General features: G+C 41.4%; 1 protein-coding gene across 2 annotated transcripts; it reads right to left on the reverse strand.

Annotated features, from left to right (window-relative positions):
- Nucleotides 1-778: 778 nt before the first annotated feature.
- LOC110367338 lies at nucleotides 779-9,194 on the reverse strand. Of its 2 annotated transcripts, XM_036130121.1 has the most exons (7): nucleotides 8,891-9,194; nucleotides 7,908-8,096; nucleotides 5,450-5,509; nucleotides 3,776-4,770; nucleotides 3,507-3,665; nucleotides 2,194-2,289; nucleotides 779-1,239 (listed from the first exon to the last, which is right to left on the reverse strand). In XM_036130121.1, the coding sequence occupies exons 4-7, from the start codon at nucleotides 3,824-3,826 to the stop codon at nucleotides 955-957; spliced, it is 591 nt and encodes a 196-aa protein (XP_035986014.1). In that variant the 5' UTR covers nucleotides 3,827-4,770; nucleotides 5,450-5,509; nucleotides 7,908-8,096; nucleotides 8,891-9,194; the 3' UTR covers nucleotides 779-954. The 2 variants fall into 2 exon arrangements, with proteins under 2 accessions (XP_035986014.1, XP_035986015.1); XM_036130122.1 differs by lacking the exon at nucleotides 7,908-8,096.
- Between the last annotated feature and the right edge of the window lie 5,520 nt (nucleotides 9,195-14,714).

Consider the following 14,714-nt stretch of genomic DNA (forward strand, 5'->3'; position numbering starts at 1 on the left):
CCTCACTTTGTGAGTGCTTTTACACGAATGTGTGTGTGTGTGTGAGTGTGAGTGAGTGAGTGTGGGCCCACATGTAAGGTTTTGTAATGTGTAATTCTTTGTAAAAGAATGGAATACTGTTAGTGAAGAAGAAAAAGTTGGATTCCAGTGTTAAAAAAAAGTGTTGAACTAGTTTTTGAAAAAAAAAAAAGGGTTGATAAAGTGCTCAAACTTTATTTTATATTGGTTTGAGGGATATTTAAGTTTAGGCAGTAGAAGCCTATGTGGTTAATAATATTATTTGTGCCATTTAACAGAGTGGGTAACCTGAGTCAAGGCTGAGCATTTGATGTTTATATTATTTTTGAGTTTTCATTAAACGGAACTGTTTTCTGTAGCAGGTTGTCTGGAATTGTTTAAGTTATTTCCTTTATAAGTCGAGTGAGTGGTGATCAGAGGAATACATTTTAATTTGATTTAGGTAAACCTGAAGGGTATCTACCAGAAATTAAAGAACCCAAAAAAATAGGCACCCCACCAGTTTATTTACGTTTGGGTCCCAGTTATTCCATGACAGGGCAGTGGGGTGCTACATACACAATGGCTGATTCAGAACATGGGCGTGCACAACCTAAATACCATAATGTTCAACATGTCTGGTACGTAAACTGAGCTTGAAATAAAAATGCCCTTGAGATCAAAATAAAACCCTTAAAAACACTTATTTTTCTCTGAAACAGCCATACGCTAACAATGTTGGAGTAAAATAAGAACATTGGTCGGTATTCACTTCAAAATACAACTTTGTATTCACTCTTCAAGTGCAAATTTGATAAAATGTCATTTTTCCCTCAGAAACAGCCATATTCCAACACCGTGAGAACATGGGCCATCATTGGAACTTGATGTAACCAACACGCATTTCAAAATACAGCCTCATCGTCAGTCTTACAGTGCCAGTTTGTTTTTCAGAGATCATACACGCTGTGTGCATTTTGGACCAATCTCCATGAAGACATTTTGCAAAGTATCGAAGGTATACTTCAGAGCCTTTGGGTAGGAGATATTCATGGCATAAAGGAAGCCAAAAAGGTATGCCAGAGCAGTTGGAGTATCTGGCATATCTTCCAAAACAACTCTCTCTTCGAGGATGACGGCAATGTTTTGCACTCGCGTAGATGTCCCTAGACCACAGTCTTTGAGAACATAAAGAATGGCCACAGCCACGCCCTGGAGAGCCACATCATCTGCATCGGTCTCCTGCAGAAAACAAAAGCACAAAAAAAGGATTTTTACACTCACATTGACTTTGCAAATCTGCTCTGCCCCCTCTTGTACCATCTACTCATGACAAAACTCATGGGGCTGGGTCCCATTACATGACACTACACAACACTAGTATTATACACTGCTCCAAAAAATAAAGGGAACACCAAACCCAAAGCAATGCAACTCCCCGTCAATCATACCAGAAAGGAAGCACTCATTGTGAATTAATTTTGCCTGCAGTTTTGTAAATTTAACAACCAATGAGCAGCAATTATAGGTAATAACCAAACTACGCCCCAGAAATATTTGTTTTTTGTCTGCAGGTGGTATCCACAGATCATTCCAACCCCCACCCAAATACTTTCCATCTGATTTTTGGTCACGTGTATTCACACCCCTGTAGCCTACCTCCAATGTAGGTTAAATGAGGCAGAGTATCATCCACTGAGGTTGCTCAGTTATTGGTTCTCAAAGATGACACATCAATGTGTGGCAAGAAAATTTGTCGTGTCCACCAGCAGTGTCCAGAGCATGGAGGGGATGCCAGGAGAAATGCCAGTACCACCACATACACACACACTCACTTATTCAGTCTGTGCCACTCTACCCTCCCCAATACCACTGCATGTTTTATGTTGAATTTCTATGCATTCCCCCCCCCCCAGCTGATCAATGACACTGAGATGTTTGAACTGTTGCCTTCAGGGAGGTGCCACAGGTGAATCAACAAAGACACCCACCCCTCTTCTATTCATTACCTCATCTTACACTAATACTCTATTTTTATTCTCTGTTGTATTCTATTACTCTGTCCTACATGTGTCAGCATACTTTCAGTTTGAGTGTGCATGAGTATAGTATACTCAGTATAAAAAAGGCACTGTAAGTCATTATATGATTTGTTGGAAAAAGCGTAGTTCCTGTTTGATGCTAATGACTACTTACAAGGCATTCTTTGAAAAGTTCCTTAGGGTCCTCACGGAGAAATACTGGAAGTCCTCGAAGAGCAGCATCTTTGCGGTGCCTGAGGATGTCAGAGGTCTATGCCAAAAAAGCAGGAAAAACTGTTTAGTGATTATGGTTCAAACACTTTCTAATAGTAAAAATATTTTTACTCATTAATTTTTTTTCTACTCCCATATTAATTAAAGATTTTCCCCAGCAACTACACTGTTCCAGAAACATAAATGGGACACCAAAAACAAAGCAATAAAACTCAAGTGAATCATGATCAAGTCAATCTATGATATCAGCCTGTCCAGTTGGGAAGCAACACAATGTGAATTAATTTTGCTTTCTGTTGTGCAAATATAACAGGCAATGGATAGAATTTCGAAGTAATAACCAAATAATGCCCCAAAAATAGTTATTCCTCTGTGGCATCCACAGATCATCTTTTTTGGTCATGTGCATCCTGACTGTTTCATATCCCTGATGGTATCATGAGGCAGTGGATCATCCACTGAATTTGCTCAGCTAATGGTACTCATCCAAGATGGCTCATTAATGTGTGCGGTACCCATCAGTAGTGTTCAGAGTATGGAGGAGATACCAGGGGACGTGACAGCACACCAGGGGACGTTGAGGACATGGATGGTTTACAACCCAGCAGCAAGTTTGCAATCTTCTTCCTTGCAACATATGGCACAGGAAGAATACTGCCAGAGCCCCGCAAAACGAGTGTTGCCGGCCACTACCGTGAATGTTTCTGCTCTAAATGATCAGAAACAGACTTCATTTAGAGGGCATGAGGTCCGGGGAGTAATTTGCTTATACCACAGGCAATGCTGCCTACAACATTTGTGAAGAGCATAGGGCGCCAATGGTGGATGTGACAATTTCGATGTTCAACAGCACACGATGTGCCATCTTGGATGAGCAGCACTACCTGAGCAAATTCAGTGAGTGATCGACACCGCCTCTCGGTAAAATCATCTGCCAGAAAGAAAGAGAAACGATCTGTGGCCACCACAACAGAATAACTGTGGGCTGTTTTTTTGTTAGCACCTCTAATTTCTACCCATTGCCTCTTAAATTTGCACAAAGACTCTTTCACAACAATTGTTTCTTTCTAGCTGGACAAGCTGACATAGGAGTATGGCTGACCTGGGAGTTGCATTGCTTTGGTGTTCCTTTTAGGTTTTTGAAGCAGTGCAAAATATGTCCATTGTTTTTAATATGATCAGTTTAAAATAAAAAAAAGCCTGGCCTGGTTTGAGCAGTCTTCCAAAAAGCTAAGAATTTCAACCACAACATATCTCATCATCAAGCTTCGCCATGACATCATCCATATCCTTTCCAAAGGCTGCATTTCGGGCACAGTACAGACGAAGTAGTTTGGGAGTGTAATTGTCCACTGCAGCTCTAAAGGTCCTCAATAGCATCTTGTTTGTGATGCGAAAAAACTCAGCATCAATCTGGCAAATACACAAAGCAACATACACAAAAAGGAACAGGTCAAACGGGTTCTCAGCATATGGAAATGTAACCAGATGTCTACAGCAGTATCAAATTTGTAAATTCTTACCTGCTCCTTGAAAAATAAAGCAGGCCATCTGTCTTGCACTTCTACCACCATTGGCTTGTCATCAACAATCTCCCTTCTCCTCAGGGAAAGGTAATCTCCATCGTTTCTCTTACAAATTTCTCATCTATTTTGGCTGTCTTTGATGCTTCCACCAAGAGCTTTCTATGCTGTTCAAGTGAGGAATCATCCTGCTGATTTGGATGTTCAGGAAAATGGTTGATCTCCCCACGCTTGGCCTTCATCAGTGTGTATGGTCCAGTCTCTCCATTGGCCTTCCTTTTGCTGTTGAGGAAAACGTCACTGCAACCTGCCAGTCCCAGTTTTGCTCTGAAGTTGCTGAACTTGTTCCGGATACTGCCAAGCCAGCCATCATAACCGTTGCCATCAACATCTCTGAGGCGTGGGTATTTGGTGATCAAAGCAACTGCAATGGATTCTACTTCGTGAGGCTCAAAGTACGCTTTTATATCAAAGGCAGCATGGGCAATTTTGTCAAGAATGTCTGTCTTAATGTCTCTTGTAACATCAATGCTTTTCTTGGTCTTCTCATATGCCTCATTGCCTTTTCTTAACTTCAGCTAAACATCCAGAGACAGAGCAAGGATAGGGAATGGAGAGGGCCACTCTGACGCACTGCGCAAAATTCTTGTGGAGGTGGTTGAGGGGCTGGGTGAAGTTGCAGGTGAGCTTAGACTTGCAGTGTCGAGTGACGAGATGGATCTACGGGACTTCGATAGATCCAAGTGATCTTTATAAGCTGAATGCCCTTTCCACTTAATGTGTAGAACTGCACGTTGAGGTGGAAGTTCTGATATCTCTGACAAATTGCAAAGGGCATTTTGAAATTCAGGGTCCTCAAATTGCAATTGGAAATCCCTCTGAAGTTGTAGTTTTTCTTTAAGGAAATCCACAAGCGCATCCACAGACTCTGGCAATTCTGGAAGTTGGACACGTCTTGCTTCATCAGCAGATAGTGCAACTCTAAGCAACAGTACCTATGGAACAGGAAACATTTAGGTTAAGGAAAATACACTGCTCGAAAAAATAAGGGTCACACCAAAGCAACACAATGCAACTCCCAAGACAATTATATGTCAGATAACAGCCTGTCCAGTAACAAAGCAACTCATTGTGAATCCATTTGCCTACTTTTGGTAATATTTAACAAGCAATAGACAGAAAGTACTGGCAATTACTAAAATACGCCCAAAAAATTGTTATTTGCCAGGTGGAGTCTCAGACCATCTGTTTTTTCATCCTTTCTGGCTGAGTATTTGGTCACATGTGTATTTTGGACAGTTTCACACCGCTTTACTAACCACGAGGCAGTGTCTGTCACCCATTGAATTTGCTCAGTGACTGCAACTCATCTCAGATGAGTTGCAGTCACTGAGCAAATTGAGAGACACTACCTCATCATGACTTCAGGTGTCATAATGCACATATGACGAAAAACTTTGCCAGACAGGAAAACAGTAAGCAAAATCAATTCACAATGCATATTGGTTCTTAACTGGACAGGCTGGTATCACAGAAGTATGATTGATTGGGAGTTGCATTTCATTGTTTAGGTGTTCCCTTTATTTTATGAAGCAGTGCAATACATTACACAATACAAACACATTTATAGAATTGGAATTTATGAGACTAGTTTGGGAATTACGCAAGACTCACCATGATTCGTCTAGCAATGCGTCCTCAGCGTCACCCAGAGCTTTCCCCCAACAAGGTAAGCTGCCAAAGGATAGAAATGATTCAACTGATTGACATCAACAACCATGATTTCACCATAGACACTGTCCTCTACTTGAAAAGACCTATATTGCTCAAAGTACCAGGCAACAAGCTTCTTTGACAGGAATAATACTTTGCCACCATGGACAATGATGCTCAAAATTTTGAAAAACTCTGGTTGCCCATTGCAATGGCCAGCTGTAACAATCATGCCTTGAGAATATTCTGTTTCAAACAGTTCGAGTTTACGAGTAATAGAAACCGTGTCAACATGTGGAAATTTTCTTAACACCGCAGATCTCTGTGCACTGTCCAAAGTTCCCACATGAACAGCTACAACTTTGTCGATGTATAAGTCAGGCTTAAAGAGGCTTTCTCCAGCCAAATTGTATGCCATTAACTGCTGATGCTTTGCAGCCAAGGAAAGCAATACATTCTTTGTGTTTTGTACATTCCGAGCGACAGTTTTAAAGACTCTGTGCTTTGATTCGTACCTCATGGTCCATAGTTCCACTAACGGACCATAACAGCGTATGAGGTGTGGATAATGCTCAATTATGTGATGTCTTGGTTTTAAGACAAAATCAGGAAACGTGGCTTTAAGTAGTAAGCGATGATCTGATAACTTAAATGCCAGATAACTTAATGTTTCTTCTGTGAATTTGTCAGAAACAACTATTTGAACAATCTCTTTCAAGTCCATTAATATTTCCCATGACGGTTCACTCTCTGGGACGAGCCAACCAACCATGAGAGGTAGCAGCCGCAGCAGCGCCCAGTTTTCATGCCCATTCCCCCAATAGACTTATTTGAAAGGGCTAATTTAGCGATGACCTTAGGCTTGTTGACTTCATCTGTGTATTTATAGGGGAATGATCTGATGCTGTGGTTAAGTCGGTCCAAAGTGAAAAAGCCTTTAGAAACTAAGTCTGAAAGGCACAATGCTAATTCGAGCGGAACAATGCCTTCAAAAGCATCGTGCAAGACATCAGGGGGGAAACCCGTTACAGGATGAAAGTTAGACAAATGCTTACTCAAAACACACTCACGTTTAACACCATTTACATTCTTAAGTGTTGCATTTCGCTTAAGCTCGTCTACAAACTTATTGTGCTGTTCAACAGTTCTCAAAACAAAATCCCCTGATCTCTATGACTCACTAAGCAAAAACGGCAGAACTTATCCACAAAAAAGCTTTCCTGGAATCCTGCTAAACTATGTGCTCTGAGATTATCTGCACAGACACAAAACAGCTTCACATTAACAGTCGTCTTCAAGTTCTCCACAAAGACCCCATGTTGACCAACCAGCTTAAGATCCTTTATAAGGGGGTCTAAAAAACTCTCATAACCAAACTTCTTGACATCAACACTCTTTCCTAAAGCTCCCAACTGAATGGATGTCAAACCTGCCTTGAACTTCGCTGGTAAGTTTAGGATGACCCAGTACACCCCAACTACTTTGTGGACCTTGCGTGATGTTGCCAACGGGTTGCACAGTTCAAATTCATCAATATAAAGGGCTATACTGATTTCTGTCTCTTCACCAAGGGAAATATTGCGCTGCCTAAAGTACTGTCCATACTGGAAGGTCCTGTAAACACCAGGCAAGTGCTCTTGACTCAGAACTAATGCACTTGAATAATCTGGGCGTCTCAGCAAGTTTTCAAGCACCAAAGTAAATGGTACATAAACAAACGTGTTTCTACTATCTTGAGTGTATCGATATTCCACTGCCTCAATCAAAGAAAAATGCTGTGCAAAATACAAGTTTCTTCTGTAGTCAGTAGATAGGCAGCCCTTTTCAGAAATTGTTGACAGTAATGGATTGGAAGCAAAAACAGAGTCAACTATCTCCTTAACTAGTGTGTTCTCTGATGAAAGGTTGTGTTTTGCCAGAACCTCTGAAACTGCCTGAAATGCGTTGGATTTGGAGCAAATCAATAAATCACGGGGACCCTCAATTATTGTTTGAACTGCACTTCGTGAGACATGCAAGACAGTTTGCATAGACAGTAAAAGACTTGCAAGTTTGTTCTCAACTGTTGTACCATCAAAATGTTCTACTGCATGTTCCTCCAACACATGACTCGATTTTTGTTGAATTAAAGTTGAAGCAGCACCAATATCAATACTTCTAGCTGCAGTTACAGCAAACGGCTGAATCACAGTTCTAAGGTCATTAGTACTATACTGCTTGTGTTTTCTGCTTTTATGTGAACTGAATGTTTTGTAAGCATTTGTTTTAAAGTCACAACCTAAAAAGGGACACTGGACGGTTTCCTGAATTTTAAGATGATTTCCCAGGTGTTTAAAGAAGTCCCTTTCAGAACATATTTCCTGAAAATCACAACATTCACATTTGAAGGTGAAATTAGACTGATCATGAACAACTGCACCTTTGTCATGATGTCTTGAAAGGTGTGACTTTAAGGCTCCTCGAGTTTTAAACACACAAGGACAGTTGGAATGAACACAAGGCCAGTGGTGGGGTCTCCTGTGGTGAAGCTCCTGGTGTCTGACAAGATTGTCCTGGTCTGAGGAAAAAACGCATTACTTGCAGAACATTGGAGATTTGGTATTCCTATCTGAAACATGTAATCAGAAAGAAAGAAAGCAGTGAGCTCCAATAAGTGAATTTGCAAATTACAGCAGGGCCTATGGCATGACTAATCACATTTGCCAATCCCACGATGGCAGGTGAACACACCAAAGCTAACCAGGTGACATTGTACTTATAAAAGAGACCAGTGTAATTAATCCAATTCTCTGAACACAACTAATACACTGGTACTGAAATCCAGGATTGTGACACCCAAAGGCATTTGTGAGACAAAGTCAGCAAACAATCATACATTGTCAATTTGGGTGTGCTGAATTCAAATCTGCCATATGCCGAGCTCTATCTGGTCTGGTAAATTATATGGCTAGTGCCAGATAGACAGGCACCGTGGGACAGGACTAAATGCACTTAACTTGTGAACATTGCATGACGCATGATCATTGTGCAAACTGAAATCAGAAATACCACACTGGTTCAGGGTTTCCCGCAGACGCTACCGCTTCGCCAACATTCCAAAAAAAAAAAAAAAACCTAACTCGATATGCTTGCATGTTTGACGTTAACATGCGTTTTTTTGTTGTTGCTTTCGCGCGTGCATATAGTGAATGGCAGGGGAAAAAAACACATGGATACGCCCCCCCCCCCCCCCCCCCACCCCCCGCGCAAAACTTGTACCCCCCCCCCCTCGGTCGGTCCGTGCAAAACTAGCACCTGGTCAATCAAAATCTGAAATTGATAAAAACGCACACAGACATGTTAAATAATTTCTTGAGTAGGACACAATGAGGAATACATGCTTAAAGCCTGTTACACACGTACCTTTTCAAAGTTTGGCCATCCTGCTAGTCAAGTGGAGAAAACTTCAACCGGAGAGAAGCACGTTGTCCAGCCCTTCCGATGCTGAGAGGAAAAGAAAACCCGTGTGTTGGCCAGCAAGCGCATGCGCTGAATAAACACCTGTGGCAATTAGGTATTTTTAATTCGGAATATTCACTATTGTATATTCACACATCACTGAGATGCAACCTATCAGTTTGATGTGGATTTTTCTATTTGTTAATAATAATTCCTATTTCCTGTCCATTCAATTGTGAACATGTAATTACTTGAACAATGCGTAATTAAATTTTTTACGGTGTGTTGTTCTGTGGTTGCCACTGATTTCCAAGCAAAATACAACAATTTTGTGTTTAAGTAAAAGAAGTTTAGACAATTACTGCCATTATTCAGCAAGAAAATAGCCACTTCCAAACCGACTGATTTAACCTAAGTTAAGATAAGTGTTAGTACAAACAGACTGCGTGGTTTGTGTGACGCCAGACGGCAGTGCCAATGTTGGCTCTACGGATTTCCAGCCAACAGGTATTGCTGACAGCGACCTCTGCATTGTTACTGTGCTGCAGGCCGGCCTGTACCCTGCATGGTTTTCTGTTGCTGCTCGCAGCCGCCTGATAATCAGCAGCCTTTATATCCACCATATAATGGATAGATGTTTATACACCGTAAAACCAAAAGCTACTGACTGGATACTTCTGCCATCACAATTAAAAATCATGTTCTTCTCACTTTGGTTACCTATCTTTTACTTGTCTGGTACAACACTATACTGTTCTGCTGTTTTTAATGGTGAAAAAGCAATATTTTGGTAAAAATCCCGCTGGCACAGTTAACTGCACACACCCCTCAACACACCAAGACACCTACTGCAAAGATTAGCCCAAATTCTGGGGAAACCCTGTGTCCCATAAAATGAACTATTGGGGGGCAGGCAAAATCAAAATATCTGGTTTTTAGTTTAAAGATGGAGATGACATAGTGGAGCTCTTTCACTGCAGCGTAAGCAGGTTCCAGTGAAACCCTGCAGAGACTTATCAGAGCGATATATTTAAAGGAAAGTCTGGTTCTGTTCTGTGGAAGTCTTTGCAGTTTTTGTTAATTTGTGTAACAAAATATGTTTAAAATATTACATTACTCTGCAAATCAACTTGTTTTTTTATTTTTATTTGACTAGGCGTTATGTATTAATAATTGCAGTTTGTTTTGTTTTTCTTCTGTTGTACGGCTTAACTTTAAATTGGGCTGTGTTTCATTTTAATCAGTATTGTCTGTAAATCTGCTGTCATCTGAATCTCCCCACTGTGGGACGGTACAGCTAACCTGACCCTAGCCATATGGATTTTGCTCCGCCTAGCTCCACTCACATCCATCTGGGACTGATCCATAGGAATTGCTTTTTTTTAAGGCTGGGCCTTATCAAAAATCCTTGCATATGATTGGATAAGCCCCTTGTCTGTCATCTTTATCGGCGTGCTATTTCAACCACTCACACCGAAGCCAACCCGTGACGCTGTGAGAGCAACACAGGAAAAAACAAAACTTTTTTTTTTAAATGTGTTTGCGGCTCTAATGGCACGCGTTTTATTGACAGTGAGCTGACAGGAAGAGGGGGGAAAAGACAGGCGGCAAAGCGCTGCAGGTCCAAGTCGATCCCGGGCCGACTGCGTCGAGGACTAAAGGCCTCCTAATATGGTTCGCGCTAACCGCTCAGCCACGAGCGCGCCTCCGCCACGGGCGCGCCCCGGAAAACAAAACTTGCCAAATCTGGTCTGGAGAAGGGCGAAAACATCGTTTCCACCAATAAAAGCCTTCAGAGCCGTTCTCTGATGTTCTTTTAATGAAACAATATTAGGTAGATTGGATTAATGCTTGCTTCCCTGATGCGATCCGCCATTGTCTGAATCAGTCTCACGGTCGCTTCTCCACTACAACACATCTATGAAACTCCAGCCCTGCGTCCTGATTGGCTGGACAATAAAATTGGTTGGAGAAATCACTCTCTATGGGAGGGATCCCAGATGGATGTAAGTGAAGGTAGGCGGTGCTAGGCGGAGCGATATCAATCTGGCTAGGGTCAGGTTAGGGTACAGCTATTTCCAAGTTAAAACTTGGTCAGAATGATATGAAAAAAAGGTAGTATTTATCATGCATTAATTTAAGCTAGATGTTTACCTTTCTTGATAAATGTGTCATTATCATCATATTATCATTCATAAACTAAACAATAAGTTTAACTTTGCCCCTGCAGTACACTAGAAGAATCTGTTTTATATAAATAGAATAAAATCTATTCTAATCTAAAAAAGAAAAAAAATGTAATGTACAGGTGGAACTTAATACTTTCTGTGACTATTTTGACTACAGAGGCATCTGCACTGTTAAGTCAACCAGAAAAGGCTGAACTTTTAACATTTTGATCCAAGAACTTTTTTAGTTTCAGAGTGAAGTATTCACCGATTAGCAGTTTTTTTCATTTCTATTACTCATACAATAAGCTTTAGTAATTATGTTAAGAATCAGCAGAATGTGTAAATTTTTATCGATTACACAATTAATTGTCTGAATAATCATTAGAATAATCATTTATTAAAAGAACTGTTTATAAGAGCCCTAGTTAGGACGTATACAGTGTTAGATATAAGTACCGGCCTGCTGCTGCATATCTTTGAAGGCCCATCTTACCCCGGTTCCAGATTTGGCAGTAAATGAGGAATACGTTGATCAGAGGTAAAACATTGCAATATGCATATTTGATTTATTAGGAATTAAATATGGAGACAGAGTATTACATTACAATTTGGAGTATTCATTATAAGCTGCTCTCATGGCAATGCAGGATTCTGTCGGCTTTTTCACAAGTCTGAACGCATTTTAAAAGGCCAAGTCCCCTCCCATGTTTTTTTCAGAAGGAGGGGGAATCTGTTCGAACAGAGGAACTGTCATTTTCTGACCTACCCCCTCCTGCAATAAAACTAAAGCTGCATGTTATCTTACCCGGCAACAGAGAAGAGACATACCTGACTGCCTGACTGAGATATTTTCCTCAACAACAGGTAACATCCACGGTCATTATTGACTCCTAAACATTTTAAAGGCTAAAAAAAATAACAGTCTCAACAGAAACGTTTAGCCTGGTTTATGCTTGTCATTTTTATTTTGGCTCTCACGCCCTGTGTGTGGCCAAAAGCTTCCGCTCCGTGCGCCGAGGAAGGTTTCCAACTACGCAGGGCATACTGCACGGGCATACTACAAGGTACGTACAGAGTGAAGCTTGGCCAGAAATAGTGTGTGTGTGTGTGTGTGTGTGTGTGTGTGTGTGTGTGTGTGTGTGTGTGACTTTTTGTTAAACAGTGAGCAGGTGGAAGTGAGGAGCAAAGGAACATTTATAACCTAAAAGTACACCGGCTCAGTGTGAATCAGCATAGTAAGTCATATAGGAACATCACAAGTTTGGTGTCTGAGAGATAAAAAATCTCTTGGAGATGAAAACGTAGAAAAAAAGGAAGGAAAGAAACGGAATGGAAACTAAGAGGCGCAGCGTTACGCAGGGGACACAATTTAGTGAAGGACCAGATAAACGCTTGTATGATCTAATTTGCACAGCTACTTAGAGGGAAAACTTCAGCTAACACTTCCCACACTCAGACGCATTTTGCGGTCCCACTTCCAAGAGAAGAGTGCCACAGAGCTTTATAAGCAGCTATCTTCTGAAGCACAGTATAGCAAAAAGACCTCTCAAAGCTTTCTCATGAGAGTTTTGGATCTAAGGCAAAAAGTACTGTTTGCATCCCAAGAATCAGAATCAGGGCTTAAGTATGAGCCAGCTCTAGTCCAGTGTATGTGTTTACATACCATACTTACTGGTCTCTAGAATGACAGTATTAGGATAGATATGCAGCCCCTCTTGATATACACTGAGACTTCAGATGAGCTTTTACTTGAGAAGTTAAATATTGCCTGTGCTAATGAAACAGAAAGAAGGAACAAAAAGAGGTTTAGTGCCCCACACCCAGTTACAAGTGCATGTGTTGTCCAGTCACAGCAAAAGCCCCCTGCAAAGAGCCATGTGCAGGAAGCGAAAGTGAAGGTATCCCGTGAACTGTTGACAGAATTAGCAGAACTTGAAAGAGGTGTTGCGTCTCTAAAAGGCCACATTCCTGTGCCCAACCATTAGCCAGATTTCCAGTTAGGGATCCACAGCCACCTGTACCACCACAACAGTAGTATTATGACAACTACAGCCAGCCCCAAGCACCTGTACCTCAGTATGCACCTCACCTACACCCTAACCACCCTGCATACACTCCAAGGAAGTGTTTTGGTTGCCAACAGACTGGAGTAGATGAGTGTTGCATGCATTGCTACAGATGTGGGACTGGAGAACATTTCCAGGCAGGGTGTAAAACCAGAGAAATGAGACTAGTGAGAGAAGCCCCTTTAAACGGGAAGTGGTTACCCCTGCGCGACGAGTGTTAACCATACCCAGCGAAATGTGTACGTTTTGGCAAAGGAGGTTCCCTAGAGACACTGAAACAATGCTTATTCTGTAAAAAGGCACTGTATTGTTCCAGAGCATGCCAAAAACAAAAAATAACAGTGATAGTGAACAGCAGCACTGCAGCGAGAAAAACACCCAATATTTGCCCCCCACAGTTCAATTTGTCCATCCTCACAAAGTCACATCGCCAGTTGGTAGATCTAGCAGATATTGAAGCAGTAAGGACTTTGAAAGACAGACTAAAAACGGTGGGCCAGCTCAGGAAATTTGCTCGGTCTACTCACCTATTATAGAGAGCACATCAAAGATTTTTCCAGAAAGGCCAGCAGTCTGTATGACCTCCTTAAAGCAGATCCAGATGAAGTTTGTAACAACCCAAAGAAAACTAAAAGTAAGGGAGTAAGTCATGTCGTGCCCTCAACTAAGCCAATCACATTAATCGATGAGCACCAACAGGCACTGGAACAGCTAATTGATTGTTTGCTTCACGCACCAGTGTTAGGTTTCTCTGATTTTATTCAACCATTCGTTGTACACACTGATACATCACACCAAGGCTTGGGAGCAGTTTTATATCAACAACAAGATGGCAAACTTGCTTATGGCTCTCGCACCTTAACAGCAGCGGAGAAGAATTATCACTACCATAAAAGCAAGCTAGAATTTCTAGCACTGAAATGGGCAATAACAGAGAAGTTTTGCGAATACTTGTGTTACGCACCAACCTTTACTGTGTATAGCGACAACAACCCACTAACCTACATCTTGTCTACAGCAAAACTAAATGCATCCAGATGGGTTGCAGAGCTGGCTGATTTTCACTTTACAATAAAGTACAGATCAGGAAGAGCGAACGGTGATGCAGATGCCTTGTCGAGGATGCCGCTGGATGTAGAGTCAATGATAAGCGAATGTTGTAAGGACCTGCCAGCTGGTGCTATCACTGCCATGATCCAGGCAGTTGAGGTACAGAAAGAGGGTAATGTAAATTGGTCACTTTCAGCTGTATCTATGTCAGTTTCAGTTAAAGATGATAAAGCCACTGCATCAATCAACCCCATACCAAAGGATCAGTTAAGAAGGGAGCAAATGTCTGACCCTGTCATCCGTCCCATGCTTGATTGTAAACAGACAGATTTGAAACTGCCACTACGGGAACTGAAAGCCCAAAGATAAGATGCCTTTTTAGAGGATGGGACAAACTGACAGTAGATGGTATTTTATACCGGGCCACAATTTCTCGCAAGCAGTTGGTCCTACCAGAACAATAGAAATAAACAGTGCTTGAAGAACTGCACAATAACATGG

This window comes from Fundulus heteroclitus, unplaced genomic scaffold (genome assembly GCF_011125445.2).
Source record: "Fundulus heteroclitus isolate FHET01 unplaced genomic scaffold, MU-UCD_Fhet_4.1 scaffold_28, whole genome shotgun sequence".
Lineage (NCBI taxonomy): Eukaryota > Metazoa > Chordata > Actinopteri > Cyprinodontiformes > Fundulidae > Fundulus > Fundulus heteroclitus.